The following is a 22,754-nucleotide window of genomic DNA, read 5'->3' on the forward strand; positions in this document are numbered from 1 at the left end:
TTAAACCATAATTTTTTTTCTTTTCCCTCTTCAAATAGCTATATGGGGGATGCTTTATTGTGAACCGAAATGAAAATTTACTGCTGGAAATAATGTTTAAAAGGCTGTTTCCCAGGCCGCCTGGGGAGGGCACATTGCTGTAGTGGATGCCCCCCGGTCCAGCGTCTCCCTGCCTAGGGAGAGCCGCCTTCAGTGACACACACAGGCACACAGGCAGAGGTAGCTGCTCTAACCTCTGCATTATTCTTAGCTGAATGGGCCTTAGGCAGATCCCTGTTCAAAACGCACTGTTTCATGTCAAGTGTGAGTGTCAGAGAAACATTTCAGGGACTGATATAGCCAGATAAACTTTTTTTTCTGGGCCATTGTCTCCCTCCCCAGGGCCTCGGATATGATTTGACTTGTACATTTTCTTCCCGTGTGCTGCTGCCATATTTATCACATCTCTCTAAGTTGGGATCGGATAGCTATTACTCAATGGGCTGAGCAATTTTATGCCCTCAAGATGCTAGGTCACACATGCACACAGGCACACAGGCAGGGTAGCTGAAGAAAGCTATCTCTGGCTCCACATGCCCTGGTCTTGAATGTAGCAGACTATAACCGTTTTGCCCCATCCTGTTTAGATACTCTTTTTTTCAGGCTCTGGCCATTGAGACTGCTGGAAATGAGTGAATTCTCCACACTTATAAAGACAGGAGCTCATGGGGAACCCCCCAGTGGAAATGCATGCTTTATCACTGTGTGAAGGAGTCAGACCTCAGCTACAAGCATACCTTTTATCTGCTCAGAGAAATAGGAAGGCTAAGAAATGTCATTGTTCCGTTATTTGTAGACCGTATGTGGCAGAAACCAAACACATAGAAACCACAGCAAAGGAAACCGGAAAGCTATTGGCTGGTTAGCTTCCTTAAACCACTGATAAGAGCAGAGGTTCTGCCTAGCAGCATAGATAAAGAAGCCACAAATAGGCGATTCAGAGGCACCTCAGTTTTCTGTGGGGAGCCAGAGACCCTGAAGTGCTCACTGCTGACACCCTTATCCCATTGGTAAGGGCTTTCAGACAGGAGTGGGGCCAGAAACTTCCTGATTAGGAACTCATCTATTTGGGGTATAATTGGCTAACCAAAGAAAGGAAAAATTTTGAGTACAGTCAAACTGTAAATTGTATTTTGTTTTCGTTTCTTCAGCTGAGCTATGGGCTGATCTGTGACCTGAAGATCAGGAGAATGTTATTGAAAGTCTTGGTTTTTGTTTATTAGAGTTGTTTAATCTTCAAGCATGTTTCTGCAGGGGGGCGGGGGGTCTTCACAGCAAATTCTGTTCTGAGTTTTGACATCTCAGCCTCTGTATGACAGAAGGTCTACTGGGAGAGCCATAGTCCTCAGGGTCGCTGCCAAGCAGAACTGACTACTTTAAAGCTCTTGTTTAACGATTTTATGTTGATGCCCATGAGAAAGTTGACTAATTGCACTTTTCTTTTTGTCCTTTTGCACCCATGTTTACTGCTTCCTGTCTTTCTCTGTCTCTTTCACATCAGTCACTGAGGCATGGCGCTGACTCATGCCCCCTGTCACCCCCATCAGCCCATCTTGACCCTCCCTCTCCCACAGAGCTCCGTAGGAGGTGTAAGGAGAAGGAAAGAGCCTCTTCAGGCTCTGCTCTACCTAAAGAGGAGCAGTCCTCGGAGTCTGACACCCAGGGGAAGGCCTACTTAGGGGACCAGGATGTGGCGTTTAATTATAGGCAGCCGGCTGGCAAAGGAACCACGCTGTTTTCCTTCTCCTTGCAGCTCCCAGAGTCATTCCCCTCCCTCCTAGACGAAGACGGGTACCTCTCTTTCCCCAACCTGTCTGAAACCAACCTCCTGCCCCAGAGCTGGCAGCACTTCCTGCCCATCCGCTCGCCCTCCCTCCTTCCCTGCTTCCTCTTCATCTTCTTCTTCCTGCTGTCTGCCTCCTTCTCAGTACCATATGCCCTCACTCTCTCCTTCCCTCTGGCTCTGTGCCTCTGCTACCTGGAGCCCAAGGCGGCCTCCTTGAGCGCCTCCCTAGACAATGACCCGAGTGACAGTTCAGAGGAAGAGGTGTGTACCTCAGCATAGAACACACTCCCTGCGTGTTCCGTGCTTCAGTCCGAACCAGTTTTAGCTGGCTGCTGCCATAGTGGTCCTACTTTCAGAGCCTCATTTATTGTGTGTGCCACGGTGTTGAGGGTTTGTGTGTTGGGGAGTCCAGGCCCAGGGTTAGGCACAACGCTATGTGGGATGTCGCGGCCTGTGCCGACTGGTCATTCTGCTACACATGAGTTCTCCGTGCGCTAAGGACTAAGCCGGGATTCGGTTTCGCATCCCCACTCACTGTGGGGAGTTCATGCCTTAGTTACAGATTCTGCTCAGCTCTCACGTGAATTAAATCTCCTAGAATACAAATAAGTAGCTTCGCACCCAAATGAGATGCAAAAGCAGCTAACCAAGTCATTGTACCAGGCACTAACTGTCACCATGTCTGAGAAGCATCCTCAGATTGTCCCTGTTTCTCCTCCCACCACAATCCAAGATGCTTTCATGGTCCTGTGAGATACGAGTTCCCACCATTGAGGCAGAAGGATGCCCACCACAGTTTATAGCACCTACGTGACATCACTCACCAGTAAGGTCATCAGTCGGACCTGAAAGAACCACATGCGCCATGGTTGTAGTGCTGTGGTGTCCACAAAAACTCGGCAAGATGTCTTCGGTGTTTCTTTCCTCTTGTGCTGGCCATAATTTCATATGTGTCTGACGGCAGCATAAGACCCAAATGTGTGCATGTTGTCATGTGACAGTCAGGACATTGGCTCGATGTCTCTGGCCCTTGGCTAGGTGTTCTTCCAAAGGGAGAAAAGCCTGAATTTTGAGCCTGTCCATCTCCTGTCCCTCATCCCAGCCGGGAGGTGAGTCACCAGCACCTCGATTGCCCTCCTTCCCCTGGCTCTACAGCCCTGGGGACCGCACAGCGTCTCCTAAAGGACTTCGATCAGAGCAGACGGACAATAATAGGCTCTGCCCCCCAAAGGCGCTGGCTTTCAAGTCTCCTGCACCACTCCCTGGTCCCCAAGCCGCCCAGTCCCACAAGATAAGCGCATATGTGACAGGAGACCAGCCGGGCACACCTTTCACAAGAAGAAAATCACAAGTCAAGGCCATGAGAGGGAGAGAGGGTGGGAGGAGAGAAGGCAGTTATGTGGTTCCATCATCAGTTAAAAAGTCATACTCTGACCTGCCCCTGTTAGAGCTGCCAAAATGTGTTAGTTCCTGTATTTAGTGGCAGCATGACTGTTTCTGAGCAGCAAAGGGAAAATGTGAACGGTCTCACTGATGTTTTAAAGAAGTCAAGGCTTTTCAGTTGATTGCTGCTTAAAAGTCCTTTTCCGTGGTCTGGGTGTGTGTGCAAAAATAGAAAACCATGTTTCTGCTGCAGCAGATTTTGGGAACCACTTTCAACCTTAGGCTTTTAATATAACTTCCTCACAGCGGCAACGTTATCAAATAGCATGCAGAACAGGCTGCCGCTGGGAGTACAATATTATCTACAAAGACCATTGATGGGTTTCTAACATGGAAATTTAGTTTTTGTTCTTTCAGCAGAGGAATAAATCCTTGTGCTTACGTGAATGCCGTAAGATGATTCCTGCCCTAAGCTTTTTTCTAAATTCTGAATTACTGTTTGAACCTTTCTAGTGCTGACCACACAGATCTTGTGCCTAATCCAGGGTTTACATCTTGTTGGAGTCGGTGCATGAGAACTAATGTTAACTTGGGCATGTCTGCATTACATCAGCAAAGCAAATCACAGCAGCCCTGTTTTAAGCTCCTGGATGCAGAGTAGGAGCTTCTCAGACCCCCTGTCCTCGGTACTACAAACTCTGAGACCAGAGCAGCCTTCCCTGTGTCTCCAGCCTCCTGGAGAGCTCCTGCCACTACACTCTGGATTTGGCTGCCACTACATTCTGGATTTGGCAATCTGTTCAGTGGTGACTCTCACCACATTTCTTAAAATGCCATTTGCTTACATGGCTTATTTTATTCTGAAGGCCTCACCTGCTTTGACAGCCAAACCAGATGACTCCTTAAAATGCAGTTCATCTCTGCCACCTTTGTTTTGCAGAATCTCTAATGACAGTGATCCTTTTTCCACGTTCCTCCTGTAGTAGAGAGTTAATTAATCACTGCCTTTCTCCAAAGCAAAGCCCGGCATACCAACACTCAGTCATTTCTAATGATGAAGCAGTTGGCCCAGCTGTATTTCTCTTAGCTTTCAGAATGGTCAAGTAAGAGGCAGGAAAGCAAAATGGCTTCCATGAAACACTAAGATGAGCTTCGTTAGCCGAGACATAGGATGTGATGACACCTGAGCTTCTGAGTAGTTCTTTATAGCGCAAAGAAAAGGGAGATTTATTCAGATGTGTAAAGAAAAACATAATTCACCAACCGATTTATAACTTTATGATAATTCATAATATTCTGTCCTTTGTGTCATCATAGACATCGTATGTATCTTTAGTGATATACGGTGTAAGTAACAGCTGCTGTCAAAGCCTCGTTATTCTGTTACAATTATTTTTGTTAATAGAGTGGACTGTGAAGTAGGGAATCTCAGGGTCTCTAGATGAGTTTTTAAATACAGGGTCTGATCACGTTCGTCACTGTCTTCGGACTTTTGGTTCTTAGGCTTCTCTAGGGGCGTGTGCCCTGAACCCAGGTTGTGAGGGAGTTTAGATGAGGCCAACATCTGATGTGTTGGAAACATCAACCTAGGAAAATCAGGATAATAACAACTAACAATATATTGTATTTTAGTTTCTCCTTGGCGACTTTCAGTTCTGTATGGTGGGAATTTCATAGAGCATTTGACACCCCTCATGCAATATGGCTACAGCGGTTTCTAGCTCCAATTTCAGAAAAACATGAGTCAAACTCTGAAGTATGACCGGTGTGTCCAAGGCTTGAAAAGTGAGGATTTGAGTATATTTAATCCGACAACTCCTCACGCCTGCCTGTGACTGAACCCCATGCTAAGAGATTGGAGAGTTCCTGAAGTAAATTTGAAATCATAAGAAAACCCGTTAAGTTAAGGCTCAGTGGTTAAGAGCACTGACTGCTCTTCCAGAGGGCCTGAGTTCAATCCCAGCACCCACATGGTGGCTCACAAAGAAAACCCGTTAAAGTAGGAAGAGGATTTCCTCAGAAACATTAGATGTGTCTGACATGGCTAATTACGATTTCAGACATAGTGATTCTTGTTTTCTTGAAAGAGGCATGTTTTCCACTTATTCTTTCTCTTGTAAGATCCGAAACCATTCTTGCCTGGCTGTCAGTTGTGGGTACCCTGGGATCCCCACAGCCTTACTCCTGAAAGATAGTTAGTAAACACCCTGCCCCGCCATACTTTTTAAGCTGAAGTGATCAGGCCATGAAAAATCTGTTGAAATTTTGTCTCCATTCCCAGGCACACCTGCCAAGTGTGCAATGCAATTCCTTTGTTTTAGGAACATGTGAAACCAGAGTTTGAGATAGGGCCAAGAAGCTGTACTGGCCAGAGATGGGTCGTGAGAGACAGAGCAGTCCTGGCCCCTTTTAGGTAAAAGTTGTATTTAGAGCACGACTCTGAAGTCTCTGCTTCAGATACATTCAAAATGTCAGCCACAGGCTCTGACTGAGAAATTTACTAATATTGAAATTCCAGGATTTAAAAAAAAAAAAAAACAGTTTGTGTTTGACGGCTCATCTTCTTAAGGGGGTGTAGTGTCTGTTTTAAACCATAAACCCCTTTAAACACATGAAAATGCATAGACCTTAAAAGTGAGCCCAGAAATGGCTTCACCCTGGTTCTGCCAATGCTGTGCTTTGTTTTATGTGTCTCTAATATCTCTCTCTCTCTCTCTCTCTCTCTCTCTCTCTCTCTCTCTCTCTCTCTCTCTCTCTCTCTCTCTCATTGCTCTTGTTTGCATCATTTGAATGGTACTTTTGCAATGAGATATTTAATACATACCCACCTGTACCTCTTTATCTTGGAGAGTGGAGCAAAGCGACCAGGGCTGCTGCCCATTAGCAATGCTACTTGAAAACTAAGTTATGTTTTCTCTGTAACATATATGCCCGTGAATCACCAGTGTATGTTTCAATCATCAGTTGGCAATGCAGACAACCTGGTGGTCGTAGTGGGTGCAAATGAACCAATAGAATAAATGAGGGGCTGAAAGTCAGTGACCGTTACAGTAGCTACTGCCATAAATCTAAACTCACGTGCTTGTTTGATGTGGCATTCCTAGAGTAAAGTATGTATATGTGAACCTCCATTTGCTTTGTGTTAAGTACTCTTAGGAGAGCTTTTAGAGGCATCAGTAGAAAAGGTCGGGGGCGGGGAGAACAATTTGAAGTTCTGAACTGTGAAAGCAGACAGGTGAGGGCGGCCCACTGTGTGTGCCTCGGGTCTTGACCTCGGAGGGGCTCTGCCAAAGACCCCAAGCTCTGCCTCTTCTTTGCTTTGCTCCTACGCATACCCCGTGGGAAGGTGGGATGCCACTGCCCCAGAGAAAGAGTGTGAATGGTCCCACCAGTGTGTTCTGTCTAACAGACCGGTTTGTTTTCTGTCCCTGCTTCCTCCTTGGACCCGATTTCTTCTGTGATCCACAGACTGACAGTGAGCGGACAGACACCGCGGCCGATGGAGAGACCAGTGCCACAGAGGTGAGGCTGGAAACGGGGCGAGGCTGAGGGTCACTCGGAGCTTGTGTTCTGTTTCCACTTTCATGCCGGAAAGAAATGCTGGCTTTTCGCTAAAACCAAATTAGTTTTATTTCACTTTTAGTTTTTGTTAGTTTGATCTTGCCTAAGCCAGTGGTTGTCAAACTCTGACGTCCATTGGAGTGATCTTGCTTCCTGCTTCTGGTTCTAGAGGGCTGAGGCAAGAAGAGGATTTATAGTTCTAGCCAGTTCCCAGATGTCTGGACTCGTGGCCTTGGGATTACATTTTGAGAAACTGTTATCTAACTAACTACCTTAAAGACAAAAGAGGACCAGGTGGGGAGGAAGGAGAGGTGGACAGTGATTCTCCTGTCTCAGACAGGGCCGTTTGTGTATACTAGCAGCCATGATGGATAAGGAGGAGGCCCGTGGATAATTGAACTAGCTTATTGGCTGGGTACAGGTGTATTTTTAAATCCTCAGTGGCCACTAAAGTAAGACTTGACACATTTCTGAGCCCTTAGATACCACACAAGCCAGACTTGGGAAAGGAATTCCCTAAAGAGAGGAAACCATCAGCTTCACTACTTGTAAAAGTTACATTCAGATAAAATCTTGTTATTCCTCCTGTGTGTGATCCGTCATTCTTAAAGTCTGCCCTGTTAGGAGCAATTAAAATACCATAAAATTGGGATAGGAGAGATGGATCAGCAATTAGGAGCAAACCCAAGCACCCACAGCAGGCTGGTCCCGGAGCATCCGGTGCTGTGGCCTCTGCAGGTTCCTGAACTCATGTACAGACCCTCACACACACGTATGGCTAACACGTCTAAATAGTTTGAAATACAGCAAAAATATTATATAGTAATGAAATCAAGGTACTCACATCTCACAATGCAGGATGAATTTATTTCACGTGGTGACAAAGTTCATGTTAAGCTGTGTGTGCTGTTTTCTTGTGTGATTGAATAATAACTATGCTTTCTAGCTGAAGTTTTGGAGAAGAAAAATGCTATGTTTTCTCCATGCATCACTTAACTAAACGGTCTTCAGAAAGATATGGTTTTCTGGTGGGACTTGATGGGGTTCCTTCCTTTAGAAATGACACAGCTTCTACGTGATGTTGCAGAGTAAAAGATTACCGCAGAGCACTGATTGCTTTACACAGTCTTGTCAGTTGCCATAATTAAGTGTTCAGGTTAGTCATTCTCGCTGGCAAGTGAAACTACATCTTGAGTTGTAAGAGAGAGTTGTAAACATCCACAAGCTATTACAAGCAGTTTTAAGTAACCACAGACTAGTACATTAAGTAGATACCTTCCAAACTTGATCTCTACCAGAAATGGACAATAATTCACCAATAATGCCTTAAATCTCTATAGTAGTTTTGAAATTTGTTGCATGGCATTAAAGCAAGTGAGTATCTCTATGTAGTCTGGTATACTTTGGAACCTAGAGATGAAATAAAGAGCTGGGACCCAACACATATTTAAGAACCAGCATGTCACCTGTACTGGGTTGGCGTCCTGTTGCCGTGGTGAACACATTCCCTTCCCTTTGTGTGACCAGCATTACTATACGTATAATACATACATACATATATATCCTACAGAGTTATACAGAAAAAGCACCTTGGTCCCACTGGCTGATAAGACCTTTAAGACCAGTTAAGAAATGGCTGTGCGTACCTGTAATCCCAACACTTGAAAATCGGGAGACAAAATATGTGGCCAGCCTGGGCTATATAGAAAGACTCCATCTCAACAAAAACAAAGTGCTGAGCCCTATGGAGACTGAGGGCTTCACTTGAGTATGACCTCATCTGCAGACTCGGGTCAGAGCCCTGTGGTAAGAAGCAGCCTTACCATGCTTGCCCAGATACCAGACCAAGAAAACGCTAGGCCCTTAAAACTGGAAAGGGAAGAAAAAGAATGAATTGGCTGTGGGTTATTTTTGATAGGTATATTTTAATTAAGAATAAAATCACCTGTTTTGTTTTAAAGAAAGATACAATAGTATTGTTGGTGATGACTGATTTTGTTCCTACTTCTCATGGATATCAGTATTTTCCCCTGTAAAACTTGTTCAAGTATCGGTGTTTAGCTGGGTGTGGTGGCTCACACCTGCAATCCCAGTGCTCCGTAGCTGAAGTCGGGACAGTGGTTGAGGGTGCTGGCTGCTCTTTCACAGGACTCGGGTGTGACTCCCAGCACCCGTATGGCAGCACATGAGCATCCGTGACTGCAGTTCCAGAGGATCCAGCACCCTCTAGTAGCTTTTGCAGGCAGGCACCACAGACATGCGCGCAAGCAAAAAATACACTAATACACAAAAGTAAATAATTATCTAAGAAGCAAAGTACATAAGTACAAGGCAGGCAAGATTCCACATGGCTTTGAAATGTAGGACACTGTATTGAGCTCTTTCAGCTGTGGTCTATGAAGTTGAGAGAGCTGATGAATAATCCCTATAAGGCTCTGCGTATACGTGGGTTGTCACTATTCCATAATGATAGCTATTCTTAGGAACTGTGAACTGAACTGACTCCCCAACTTCCACTCTCCAAAATCTTTGCTAATGTTCAGTAAGGACAACCTGCCAAAGCACGGGCATGTGCCTCTCAAACAACAGCAAAGGAACCTACACAGCTTTGTTCTTAGCGAAGCCTTGATGTGTGTGAGTGTTACTTTTGGTGTATAAGATAGCAGTGCACCTGAATGTGAGGGAGCTGTAGTGCCCACAACCAGCCAGTGTTGTGCATAGATCACAGGTCTTCAGCCTCAGAGTGAAGCCCTTGGTAAGTCTTTATCTCCCACTCTTTTCCGATGCTGGCAGTCGGACCAGGAGGAAGATGCAGAGCTCAAGGCACAGGTAGACAATTAAAGAAACAGCAACCCCCCTCCAACCAGTGTGTGATAGACCATTGTTTGTCTGCCGTGTTCAGGCATCTTCCGCATGTTCCCTCTCGGTTACCATGCCGACAGCGTGTAGAATGGTGTTTGTCCCCAAGCCTACCATGTCCCTTACCTTTCCCTCTCTTCTCCACTTTTTTCAGAATAGTCTGATTAAGCGAATAAAGGGTGAAAATGTGTATGTCAAACATAGTAATCTTATGTTAGAGGTTGGTATTGGTATATACCGGTGCATGCTTGTGTGTGGTATTTCCCTCCTGTGGCATCCTTTGGACTTGAACCATGATGCATGACCGTGTGCTCAGCTATCAGCGACGGGTGACTTCTTGGCTTACTCTGATTCCTTATTCTCCCCAGACTTAGCCCCTTTCCTGCGTGTGTATTTGTTTTAATCCTCTCTGGTTACATGTAAAACCACACTCCACACTCTGTAGAATTTACCTTTAACTTGGTTTTGGTTCTTTGTTTTCGCTTTTTTAATTTATTTTTATGCTTGTGTGAACCTAAATTATTTTTTTCTTTCTCTTTTCCTGGAAATATTACATTTTCACCAGAGCATTTATGGTAGTGTCTTGAACCCTGATCCAAATTCCATTTCCGTTTGACTACTAATATGTTTGGTATACTATAAAAAGAAGAGGGGGTGGTTAGAAAATCATTGTGGAAATCTGACTGTTGGACTCTGACTTCCTCTGAATATAGGAGCTAGATAAAACCCAAGATGAGCTGATGAAACACCAAACCAATATTAGTGAACTGAAAAGAACCTTCTTAGAAACCTCTACAGAAACTGCCTTAAGTAACGAATGGGAGAAGAGGCTCTCAACGTCCCCCGTGCGTCTGGCGGCCAGGCAGGAGGATGCGCCCATGATTGAGCCACTCGTACCTGAGGAGGTCAGTATTGGGACTACCGACTGGTTGTCTTCTCTGTGGTGCTCTTGCTTCTCCACGGGGTCTGGGATTAGGAAAAGGGTGTGGTGACTGGAAACAGCAGGTGGCTAAAGCGTGGAGGTCGCCTCAGCCTCAGATGGAGCTACTGAGCAGGCAGTTCAGGGAGACTCCAGAGCACATGGCTGGGTTCTCACTTGGGAGAAGCTATAATCTACTTTACTGATGCTTTCTGTAAGCACACCTTCTTCCCCTACGTTGAGACGTCCCATGAACACTCATGCCTTTTTCCTCGTTAACTGGAAAGCGAGGCCCAATGAGACTGTCTGCTGTTTAAATGGGAGGTCAGAAGTCGACAGCACGTCAGGACAGATGTCCCTCGGGCGTATAATGATAGGCTTTTATTTAATTTAATGTTTTTTATTTTAATCATAACTGGTCATTTTAACTAACTCTAAATCAGTGACTTTGTTTTTAAGTGAGAGAAGCAGGTGACAGAAGCCCCCTTTTTCAGTAAAACTTTCCTGCATAAGAAAAACTGATTTTAAAAGACAGAATGGGGACAGCTATGTCACCCCAGGGCTCATACTCTGCTTTGGGTAGTGACAGGTCATCCACTGGAGAGAGCATCCTGCTGTCTCTTTTTCAAAATAAATTGTTTCTGGAAATTGCAACTTTGGAGCACGTATCGATTGCCCTCCTTATCAAGATCCTTTCACTGAGAGATACTTGCCCAAGGAGCTGTGATACAACAGAAAATTAAAACCCCAGCTGTTGTGTGAGAGACAGCCTTTAAGCAGTCATGTATATGCATTGCTAAGTCCTTGCAGAGAAAATAAGAATCAAATTACATCTATTGTTCGACATCTTCTTATCCTCCTTTGAGCACTGTTTATCAAAAGTGCCAGTGTCTGGTTATCACAGGATTCACGACAAAGCCAGTGCAACTGAAAAGGGTAGAGCTGGATGCCCGCTTGAGTTACTTTGAAAAAGGATTTTTTTAGGTAGAATAAATAAAAGTAGTGTCATCGAAGGTCCCCTGTACCATAAAACACTGGTTGTACCATTCAAATTGCTTAAGTACCAGGAGACAGAGTTTCACATTTGTTGATTTAATCATCGTCTTTGCGTTGTCCAGAAGGGCGCTGACCAAAGGAAACGCCTCTATTAATAACGCACTTGCTGTGCGATCCTGACAGGAGTGAGATTCTCCAAAATGTTCCCTAAAGCCAGGTGTTGTAGTGTGTTCCTATAGTCCCAACGTCCCTGCTGAGAAAAAGAGCCAGAAACCACGGCGTCCCCAGGAGCTCCAGAGCCACCTGGGTCGGCCTATGCAGCAGTGAACAGCAGACCCTGCCTCAAACATGGGAAAAGACAAGAACTAAAACCTATACATGCTGTGACACTTGTGTGCCTCACTCACGTGTGTATACACATGTGAACACAGAAGCATGACCATGTACACTTTATTTCAGTTATCTCTTGGATATAGTGTTCTGGCTCTGAAAATGTTAGACACTGGCTTAAGTTATAAATATGCAAAACAAAGCCCAGCATCCCCTTTTCATGCTGATACTGGAGGAACTGGCAGTTGATAGCCATTATAAATGATAATTTTGGTAGTAGGAGATGTTAATAAACAAAAAGACTTTAAAAGTCAAAGGATGATTGAAACCTTTTCCTCCTGAATCTTGGGGAATGGTGCTAAGTTAATGGAAGGAGGTGGTGCTTTGGCCACTCGGAGTGTTCCCTAGATAGCCTTGCCTTCTGTGTCCATGCTGACAATGAAGACAGCCCAGAAAGGCCGTCTCAATAGAACCAAATAGAAACATCCTTTGTAGCTAACAGGCTTCAGAGCTGGCCGAGTGGCTGTTCTCACTCTCTCTGCTAAAGAGTGCAGGAATTCCGTAGAGGCCCTTGTCTGAGTATAATGAGCTTGAGAATGATGCATGCTGGGTAGCCAGGGTGACTCCGACCTCATCTTTCAGATGAGAGCTGTAGACACGTGGCCCAAGCCCTTTGCTTCCTTAGACAGCTGGGCCAGTCAGAGGGACCTCTACACTCCAGGCTTTCTCCAGCTGGGAGCCCTATAGATAGCCAGCCTTCAGAGCAATTGAAACATTCCTATTGTCTGAATCAACTCCAGTGACTTTGTTTACACCTTGGCTTTTCTTTCTGGCCTTCTGAAAAGCAATTTTAGCCTGCAGCTAGGCATGTACAAAGCATATTGGTTTACAGACTCATAAGTTTTATTTTGGATGGGGGCCATTTTTCAAAGAATATCGATTACTTGATATTCTGCTACTATTTAATATGGCCCATTTAGTTTTATCCAGTGTAGAAAGAAGCCCAGTTGTGCCTACGTAGAAATGTTTAATTTAACTTAATTTTTAATTTGCATCACAAATAAAATAGTACTATTTTGTGTCAGAACTAGGATTCAAATTTATGACCCAACTTAATTGGTTTCTACTTGTTTTTGTCTTTTGGTGAATTTCAGTGAGAAAATGAATACCAACTGTTATTTCTGAACAATTAGGAAAATACTGAAGTTAACTGCATAGTGAACTAATAATAATACTTATGGACAAATAATGACTCTACAGTGACTGATAATGATTATTCACAGAATGTCATGTGTTCACTATATGCAAAGCCAGACGTTGACTGCTGGTGATCCCAAGTTTCAAACATCTGAATGAAGGAGTTGCAGAGAAAGAGCAGAGGTGCCACCAGAACAGTGGATAAAATCACATCCTCACTAACACTAGCAAACACTGGTTCGTGTGAAAGAGATGTGTGCGTGATAGCAAAGCTGAGCACTGACGTGCAGAGCAGTGCTGATACCTGTGCAGTACCAGTATTACCCTCTTTTCCGTGGAGTGCGTGTAGTGAGCCTAATGTGGTGTTGGCTGAGACAGACACTGGTTCATTCCTGTTATTTGCAGTTTTAACATTTTCAACTTCACCTGCTCTCTCACGTTTATTAGTAGGAAACCATAATAATCCAGAGATTAGTGTTGTGAATTTTGGGCTTGGCATCTAAATATTAGTTGTAGACTAATAGTCAACCACTCAGTAAAATGGGCTGTCATGTGCACGAGACTGTATTCTTAGCTGTAATGGCGGCACCTAAGGAAAGAATTCACATTCATTGGAAGCATATCATTTCATTAGTACAGGCAATGGTTGGGTTATAATGTTAGCTGTTTCTGTTATTGACACAAAGTTCTAAATGTGACTTGTTGACGTTTCCAATAACTGGGACATATTTTTAACAGTGGGGTTTTGTTGGTTACTTTTAAGTCAGGAGGTTTCCTGAAAACCACTGTTTAGGTGCCAGACTTTTCCCCTAGCTTTTTATCTTTGGAATAACATTTATCTCAGTGATTATAATTAGAGGTCTAACTTTTTGTCTGGAAGAACACCTATAATTTTAAACTTCTCTTCTTGCTCCTCACTTCTGTTTGTAAAAAAAAGAGGCTGTGAGTGAGACGTGTTTTTGAATCTGCATTTAATAATTGCAGTAATAGTAAATGTTATCTTTTGCAATGTCTTTCTCTAGAATTGCAACAGGAGAGGAATTATTTTTCTAAGAACATTGGTACCACTCTTTAGAAAGGATCACCTGAGAATAGTATTGTTTATATATAGTAGGTCGTAAAGAATGTTCTAAATGTTCCCCTACAACATCCTATAGGTAAGCCAGCAACATAGTCCTTACTAAACGCCTGTAAGACAAACTAACAGTCACTCCATTAGTACTGCTTAGGTTGGGCGGTAGACCATGTAGAGAATTTAATTCTAAACGGATCCCACTGTGTTCACTGTTTTTGTTAGTGACACGTGGTTCTGAATGTGGGATAAACTCTAGTTTCATAAAAACATGTTGTTTATGATGATGTTGTTTGTTGAAAGAATCCCATTCTTCTAGAAATGTGGAACTTTGATTAGTTTTAGGTTAATTTTTTAAATATTCTTTCTATCTCTACTGAATGGAGTGAGTTGTACACTGGCCTGGTGGTGTTGGGATTATGTGAATTAGATCTGTTTACGGCTAAAGGAAGTAACAAAGTAGTCACTAAAACTCAAGAGTTGGGTCCTAAATCAAAGGATGAGGTAGTTTCTTGATTCTATACATTAAAGAAAACTATGATTTGATTTAAAGTTTCCATCAGATCCTCTAAAATTAACCTTAAAATCATTTATTCACCATATGATAAGTCTGAATTTTTGTTTGCCTGGAGGCTGGCAAAGACATCTTTCCACAAATAACTTCATTTGTTCAAGTGAATGGTGTTCTGGTTTGCTTTCTGTACTGTGATTTAAAAAGAACATTCTGTCTAGAAGCAAGTTAAGGGACAGGGGGCTTATTTGGTTTATCCAGTCCCCAGTCTATCACTGAAGGAAGTCAGGGTGAGAATCAAGCAGGGATTAGGAACAGAGTCCTTGGAGGAAGCTGCCTGATGATTCCCTACCCCACCCCGACAGGCGAGTACTTAGAGATCTTTCTCATGCATCCCAGAACTGTCTGCCCAGGATGTGACGTCACCTACACAATTAACGATCAAGACTGTCCCCCACAGACATGCTGCAGGCCAGTCTGACCTTTTCCTTCTCGAATGACTCAGTTCGGTCAAGTTGACAGTTACAGCTAATCAGAACAAGTGGTTAACATGCCAGCCATGTGTGAATTTTTTTCACTACCAAGCAGCATGTAGGTGAGGAAGAATATGAAGCTACTATGAGAAACAAAGAGAGCATTTCTTCCTAACTTTTAGAAATATTTTCTTCACATTGCCTCTCAGCACTATAATGGCAATAAGAGAGACCCACAGAAATGCTAAGAAACCCTCCCCATCAGTCCTGTGTGTTCTGTGTCTGCAGAAATGCAACATCACATCGTTTGCATTGTGTGAGCATCCATTTCAGAAAATAGCATTGCCCTCTGGATAGGATTATTAAGGCTTGAAATGATTCTAGATTATTTTTCAAATTCTTAATTCTTCAAGGAGGACATGAATGATAAGAAAGTGTATGAGATACAGCATCGCTTCCTAACTCATCCTTTTGGAAAATGTCTACTTCCTCTTCCCCAACCCCGTTATTCAAACAGACCAAAGAAGAAAGGGAGATTTCTGAGAAAGTTGTATTTTTACAGCAAGGAAGCTCGCCATTCCTTGAGTCTCAGGTAAAAGGCAAACATGGGGTATTTGCATAAAGGCTAACTCTCCAGAGTCAGCACAGTGTCCAGTTTTTACATCATTAGTTTTCGTGTTTGAAGCTAAGGTGGGTGTGTTAATTTGCTTAGACTTTGGGAAGGGGATTTCCTGAGGATGTTAGCGATCAGTTGCGTGTCGATCATGACTTTACATGATAAAAGTTGAAGCTTCGCTTCTGCCTGTGATGATTGCAACCCCCATGCTGTGTTTTCTCCTCTGCATGGCCACTGCTGTAATGCTTCTGAACTCTGAACTTGTGTTTGTTTCCTTACTAGCCAAGTGTGACTGAGAAAACATGGGAGAGAGTCTCTGCTGATTCTGTGACTACTCATCAAATCATTTACCAGAAAACTGTCCCATCGACCCTAGAGGTTATTTCTCTCAGTTCATTTCCTTTACTCCAACAGCAGCATGTAGATACCCTGGAATTATTTTTGCTTCACACAAACTTGTATCTCCATTCAAGCTCTCAGGCTACTGTAAATACAAAAGAGCACCAAGTTTAAGGCATAAGACACAGTGCTCAGCTGCTCTAACCTGGTCGCTCGTCCTTTGACCTGGTGGGCTGCCTAGCTGTCGGTCCATCTTACCCTGTTAGCTTTCCTGTACGCCAAGCTTTCTTCTTGCCTTTCTTCTCCCTAGATGGAACTAAAGCTAAAGAAGGTGGGAGACAAATTAGAGATATTGAAACATAGTTATAATTAAACTGGAACACTATACAAGCCTCTAAGTCTGACCATAAAAGCATCGGTCAGGGGACATTCCAGTCCAATGCCTTGAATTCAGCTGCATTCAGTGGGCACTGAAGCCATACATAGACACGAGTTGATGTCCCCAACTAAGACTTTGCATGTGGGAAAACGGTGTTTGCAGGCACTTGGAGGGCCCCAGCAACTTCCCTGTGAAAATGCCAGTATGTGCTGACAGCAAACAAGGACGTGTGTCTTCTCTACACACGTGTGTATGTATGTATGTATGTATGTATGTATGTATGTATGTATGTATGAGACCACTCAGTCATGTCATCCAACATAAGATTAAAAAGCAACCAGATTCTGATCATAGTGTCAAATAGGTTTCTTATAAAATATATTGCCAAAATGCAGTACTACTTGAAGAAACTTGAAACACTGCCCCACAAAACGTATTCTGGGTTCAAATTAGTAGCTTTTAGGTGAACAGAGACTGCAGCCACAATCTTTAGCAGCCATCCTTTGCTTCAGTCCTATCCCATGCCTCGGTTTAGATTACGCTCGTGTGTGTGTGTGTGTGTGTGTGTGTGTGTGTGTGTGTGTGTGTGTGTGTGAAGAACTCTTATTTTAGAAACTAGATACCATGGGCTTTTCTAATTTAGCTTTTATATCTCGAATATAGGGCACAGAGGATTGGGTTATTGTAGACAAAATACCCACTGAGGTAGTTGATGGTGATTCGAAAAAGATTGTGACTTACAAAGTGGTGACCGTGAGCAGTAAAACTGGCGAGATCCCAACCGACTTGCTAAAACCCGACATGACTGAAATGCACGACTCCCACGACTTGTCCAGAGAGACGCACCTTAAAGAAGAGGACAAGGAGAAGGTGTACACGCTAGGGAAATCCTACGACACTGTCTCTGGAAGAATCGTCACCATGACTGGGAAAGCCAGAGACGGGGAGAGGAGTCCGCAGCCCTCCACGCTGGAAGGCCTGCAGAAGACTGAGAAAGGGGCCTCCGAGGCTGCGAGGGTGGGTCCCCTGCTGGTGGAATACGAGGTCCTGGAAGCCCTGACTGAGGAGAAATCCCGAAGAGCATCCGAGGTCCAGACCCCAAAGCGGAGATTGTCAGAATCCCTGGCGCCCATCAAGGAAGCCGAATCTCGTCGGCAAAGCCCTGAGGAAGATGACACCCAGAAGGCTCCAAAGCTGGTGCCGGAGTGCGAGGTCCTCAAGGTGGGGCCCTTCGGCCCACGCAGGAAGAGCCTGTCGGAGTGGCGGTACTCCCAGGAGCCGGCCTTCACGGTCGCTACTGCTCACTACGTCATCGAGTCGTCCGCGTCCCAAGTAGTGGTAACCAGTGGCTCTCATTCGGTCACCGCTTAAGATTCCAGCATGACAGTTTTTGAAACGGAGCCCTTCCACCCTGAACCTTTTCCTTTCTCCTGCTGCTTGGCTTTCTGTTGAGAGCAGCGAGCCCAGCCCAGCTTTTTTTTTTTTTTTTTTTTTTTTTTTTTCACGATTAAATCAATATTGCAGTCCTAAGTCAGCATTAAAACACTTTACCGTTTTATTTCCAGCTGCCCATTCCCAAGATGTGATGGCGCTTCTGTGGCTTGCAATGGTGAGGGGAAAGGACCTGCTTAGATCGCGCCACCCTAATCCTAATAACTCTCTGCTTTAGAACATGAGGGCTCTGGTCGCCTAGTTCGCTACATTATGCCCCATTCTTTTCTGTTTCCAAGCTCTGTTCCTGGACTCCTTCCTGCTTCCTTTCCTCTGCCTCCAGTTCTGTCTAACAAGTTGCAAATGTGTGTCTGAGCTGTTCCTCTTGTGCTTGACTGTCATTTCTTTGTTCACGCAGACTAAACAGTCTTCTGGGGAGAAGCTCATGGATGGCTCAGAGATCCTCAGTCTTTTAGAGTCTGCGAGGAAACCCACAGAGTTCATAGGAGGGGTTTCGTCCACAGCCCAGAGCTGGGTGCAGGTGGCCATTCGCTCACATCCTTGGTGTTTCTGAGTGTGTCCATTTGCTTTGCTTTGTGAGTGTGTGTGTGTGTGTGTGTGAGAGAGAGAGAGAGAGAGAGAGAGAGAGAGAGAGAGAGTGTGTTTTGCGTGCAAGTGGCCTTGCCTTTCTGCATCTCAAAGGTGTCCTCAGTGGTCGTCCTTTGGCTGCTCCATGTGTGCATCATGTGCCTTTCACTCCACTTCAAAACGTGCTTCCTGTATCCAAAAGCCGCCATGTTAGGAGACTTTTACAGCACTTATTTTTAGAAACATTTTGTCTCGTTGGTTAGGTCTAAGAATAAACTGCAAGCTTCCATTCTTTCTCTACTGAGGAAGCTATGCAGGACACTGTGTGTGTGTGTGTGTGTGTGTGTGTGTGTGTGTGTGTGTGTGTGTGTGTGTCAGAGAAAGAGAGAGCTCGAAGCTGGTGGGATGAAGCAGATTTTTGTTTCCGTCAGCATTTGCGAGTATGAGCTCTTGATGCCGTCTGTGAACATCGTGGCCTGGGAACTTTGGGGATTTTGTTTGTTTTGTTCTGTGAACGGTCACCCAGATCCTGTACTCTTCCCATACAGAAGCTGGAAACAAAGACCGAGTCTGTTGAAGCAGAGGTGGCACCCACCCCACACCCTCAGCCCCTCAGCACGGAGAAGGCGGTGCAGGACACAGCACTGGTGGGAGAGAGGCACGTGATGAGTGTGCATGCAAGTGGGGACGCGTCTCACACAGCCAGGGATGACACGGACGCCGCAGAGCCCGTGTCCACAGATCGTCATGGTGGAAAAGGGAAGGAGGGCTCTTCTGTGACGGAAGCAGCTAAGGAACAGAGAGGAGAAGAGGCTGACAAATCTACCCCTGTGCAGGAGCCGCCAGCCACTGTCTCCCATGAGGAGGGGCAGGTGTCAGCTAAACACTCTGCGGAGGGTCTAGAACAAAAATCTCATTTTGAGGTAAATGGGAGTTACGGTCTTCCTGTGATGCCTGAGAGTCAGATCGGAGCTAACTTAGAGCTAAATTTGATTTTATGCCTCGTCATGCACAGGTCTTTGGTTTTCCTTTCTCTCTGCATGGCAGTTGGAGGTCTCCATGTTAGTTTCCAGGTTTTGGGTCACATAGAAACTAATAAGTATTGATGTATAATTCCAAGTTGTGGTTTCTGTCATTGAAATTATGACTGAAGAAAACATGGGAGACCAATGATTATACATTGGAAATTTTGAGGGCCACAAAGATGTGGCTAGCAGTGCTTGTCATACAAGCCTAATGGCCTCACTTCAGTCCCTGGTCCCTGAGATTCACAATGGAAGGAGAGAACCATGTTCTGAAAGTTGTCTTCTAACCTACACACACATACATGAACACATACACAGACATACATGCATACATACATACATATACATACGCATACATATATACACATACATATACACATACGAACACATGCATATACACATACACACACATATATACACATACACATGCATATGCATACACATACACAGACATACACATACATACACACACTAATAATAACATATTTTAAAAAGAAAACTTGACGTTTATTTCTGATGTATTGTTGACTTTTCTAGGAAGATCAGAATGCTCTCCCCCAACTTACAGAACCTTATTTTTTATTCTTTTACTGAGATCCTCCAAACGTTGGTGGGTGGCAACCAATGGTGTAATACTTGCCTCATTGTCCTCAGTTTCTAATTTATGATCTCACCTATAGGTGTAAGGGCATCAGTGTTTGCACATGAGATTAGGCAGAAGGAAGAGACCATTCTTTAATTTCCTTTCAAATGTTTCCATTGCCTTGAACAATCTAATCTGCATTAACAACCCTGTAATTTGGAGAGGCCGACGCAGATTTGTTCTGTGCTGCAAACCCCCTGTCATCCCCTCATTTAGTATGAACACGTTTGTCAAGAACAAAAGTACCAAGAAGAGCAGGAAGCTCAGAGTGTGTGCCACCTCCATAACCTCTCCCCTTGCTTCCCGCCGATACAGTCATCCACTGTGAAGGTAGAAAGTGTGAGTGTGGGCAGTGTTTCTCCAGGAGGAGCAAAGCTAGAGATCTCTACCAAGGAGGTGCCAGTCGTCCACACGGAAACAAAAACCATCACGTACGAGTCATCTGAGGTAAGACGGTCTGTGCACTCAAACATAACCACACAGTATAGTCTGAGAGGGTGGAGAATCCTGCATCCCAATCACATCCTTGATGGTGGAGGTACTAGTGCTTAACAAAGGCTTCAGATTCCCTGGGTATACAGCTCAGAAGGAGGGTTCACTCAGCTACACACAGCTCACATTTGTTCAAGTCTCATTGTTAACCCTTGTTGCCTGGAGTTTTGCCTAGAGTTTACTGTTAGCAGCTCTCACCTTTTATCTGAACCGGGCAAGGATTGTGGGAAGTAATTCTCCCTTCCAAAGAAGTGTGTTCCATCTGTGGCTACTACAGTTCTTGCGTAGAATAATATAACATTTCCTTGTATCCTGTGAACATCCTCGACACCACTTAAATGACCTCTAAATGGCCCGCACAGCCTTGCATAATATAAACGCCAGGCTGGTAGTGGTTACCCGCCACTATTTGACAAGTTTCTGGACACATTCAGTCTGCTTGCTAATAGATCTTGAGTATTTTCCATCTGTGGTTGATTTGAGTCCTACGTGGGAGGGCTGTGTTCACTCACTGTGGTGCATTAAAGGACGGACCAGTCCTCTGGCTGGGAAGTGTAACCCTGCCTGTGTGCTGTGTGTTCCTGTCTCTGCTTAGGTTGATCCTGGGGCAGATCTGGAGCCAGGTGTGCTAATGAGCGCCCAGACGATCACGTCTGAAACCACTAGTACCACCACCACCACACACATCACCAAAGTAAGTGGGGGAGACACCCACCAGCATTCCTGACTGCTGGGGGAAAGGATCACTCACCAGAGCCTGAGGCAGATCAGGATACACAAGAAATTCATTAGTTGCCTCTCGGATGCCAAGATAGCTCTATTAAAAGCGAGCTTTTAAAATGTGTATTTACCATACGTCTCTCACACTATGTTAGTTTCTGTGAGCTTCCATCCTGATGTCCTCCAGGCTCACTCCAGGGGCAGGTGTAGAGTGGATCCCACAAAAACTGGGCCTGCCAAACCCAAAGAACTCAACCATGCCCTCACTTTTTGACGTAAATACGTTAAACGTCTGTGGTAGACTATTTTAGTTCTATAATGACAGAATGACAACTGAGCTTCACACCACCACGCTCTCCCCCGTCACCCCAGCAGATACCTCACAAAGTTCTTGTGTTTCCTTCAGACTGTGAAAGGAGGCATTTCGGAAACGAGGATTGAGAAGCGAATAGTCATCACGGGAGATGCCGACATTGACCATGACCAGGTAGTGCGTATGAGACGGCAGACACTCTGTCACAGTAAGCGTGGCCACGTTGGCCTTTCGGTCCCCAGTTCTAATCTTCCCAATCCAGCGCGTGCTCTACAATAAGTTTCCGAGAGAACTTTCTGGTATCTGCCTTTGAACCCTCCCGTAACCCTTGTGCCGGTGTTGACGGTGGGATGGATTTAGCTGTGAGTCCACATCTTGCTACTGCTCATGCATGTTCCCCCTCCTTTTTGTTTTTGCCCGTCTGTGATTTCCCGGGGATAGGCGCTGGCTCAGGCAATTAAAGAGGCCAAAGAGCAGCACCCCGACATGTCAGTGACCAAAGTAGTAGTCCATAAAGAGACAGAAATCACGCCAGAGGATGGAGAGGACTGAGCACAGGTAAGAGGTGACACGAGTCCTCCAGGCTCGCCTCAGTGGCATGTGGCATGGGGCTCTCCCTCCTTCGCCTGACCCACCCCTCCTTCATCCTCTCACTGGTCCGTGTAAGGCCTGGCTAGCAAGGAGATGGCAAGAACTGTTTTGTGGGTACCAGGTTGCCTCCAATCTGGAGGTTCCGTCTTCAGGGGCACGCTTCTGTGTGTTCACACCCACGCCAGTGAGAGGAAAAGGGAAAGGAGGCTTCTTGCTTGCACGGCCTTATTGCTGCTCCCTCCTCTGCACCGCCTCCTCCTTGTTGACGTCACTTGCCTCGCAGCCTAATAAAAACCAAAGCGGGTTCCAGTGACGAGCTGGATTTGTGTTTCCACTTGTAGAGGAATTAGCTATGCCCCTTCGTGCTTTTGATACAGCATCGTTCCTTGGAAGCGCACTAACCCTTCCAAGATAAATGTCTACACCTTGGACTGTTCTGTTTGGTTAGGAACTGAGCACTAACTTTCTTTTTTTTTTTTTTTTTTTTTTTT

General features: G+C 44.8%; 1 protein-coding gene across 3 annotated transcripts in view; it reads left to right on the forward strand.

The window, feature by feature from the left end:
* The window catches only part of EPB41L3 (erythrocyte membrane protein band 4.1 like 3), a gene marked incomplete at its 5' end in the record, with an annotated part of 110,456 nt that extends 88,225 nt beyond the window's left edge, over window positions 1–22,231 (forward strand). The window contains 10 exons of one of the 3 annotated variants that reach the window (XM_080936171.1): window positions 1,541–2,086; window positions 6,677–6,730; window positions 9,563–9,598; window positions 10,342–10,533; window positions 18,310–18,432; window positions 19,028–19,402; window positions 20,463–20,594; window positions 21,235–21,333; window positions 21,766–21,846; window positions 22,114–22,231. In XM_080936171.1, coding sequence (XP_080792297.1) covers window positions 1,541–2,086; window positions 6,677–6,730; window positions 9,563–9,598; window positions 10,342–10,533; window positions 18,310–18,432; window positions 19,028–19,402; window positions 20,463–20,594; window positions 21,235–21,333; window positions 21,766–21,846; window positions 22,114–22,224 — 1,749 coding nt within the window. In that variant the 3' untranslated portion in view covers window positions 22,225–22,231. The remainder of the gene's footprint in view (window positions 1–1,540; window positions 2,087–6,676; window positions 6,731–9,562; window positions 9,599–10,341; window positions 10,534–18,309; window positions 18,433–19,027; window positions 19,403–20,462; window positions 20,595–21,234; window positions 21,334–21,765; window positions 21,847–22,113) is intronic. The other 2 variants (XM_080936173.1, XM_080936172.1) reach the window with 2 other exon arrangements.
* Window positions 22,232–22,754: the final 523 nt, after the last annotated feature.

This window comes from Micromys minutus (genome assembly GCF_963924665.1).
Source record: "Micromys minutus genome assembly, chromosome: 23".
Taxonomy (NCBI): domain Eukaryota; kingdom Metazoa; phylum Chordata; class Mammalia; order Rodentia; family Muridae; genus Micromys; species Micromys minutus.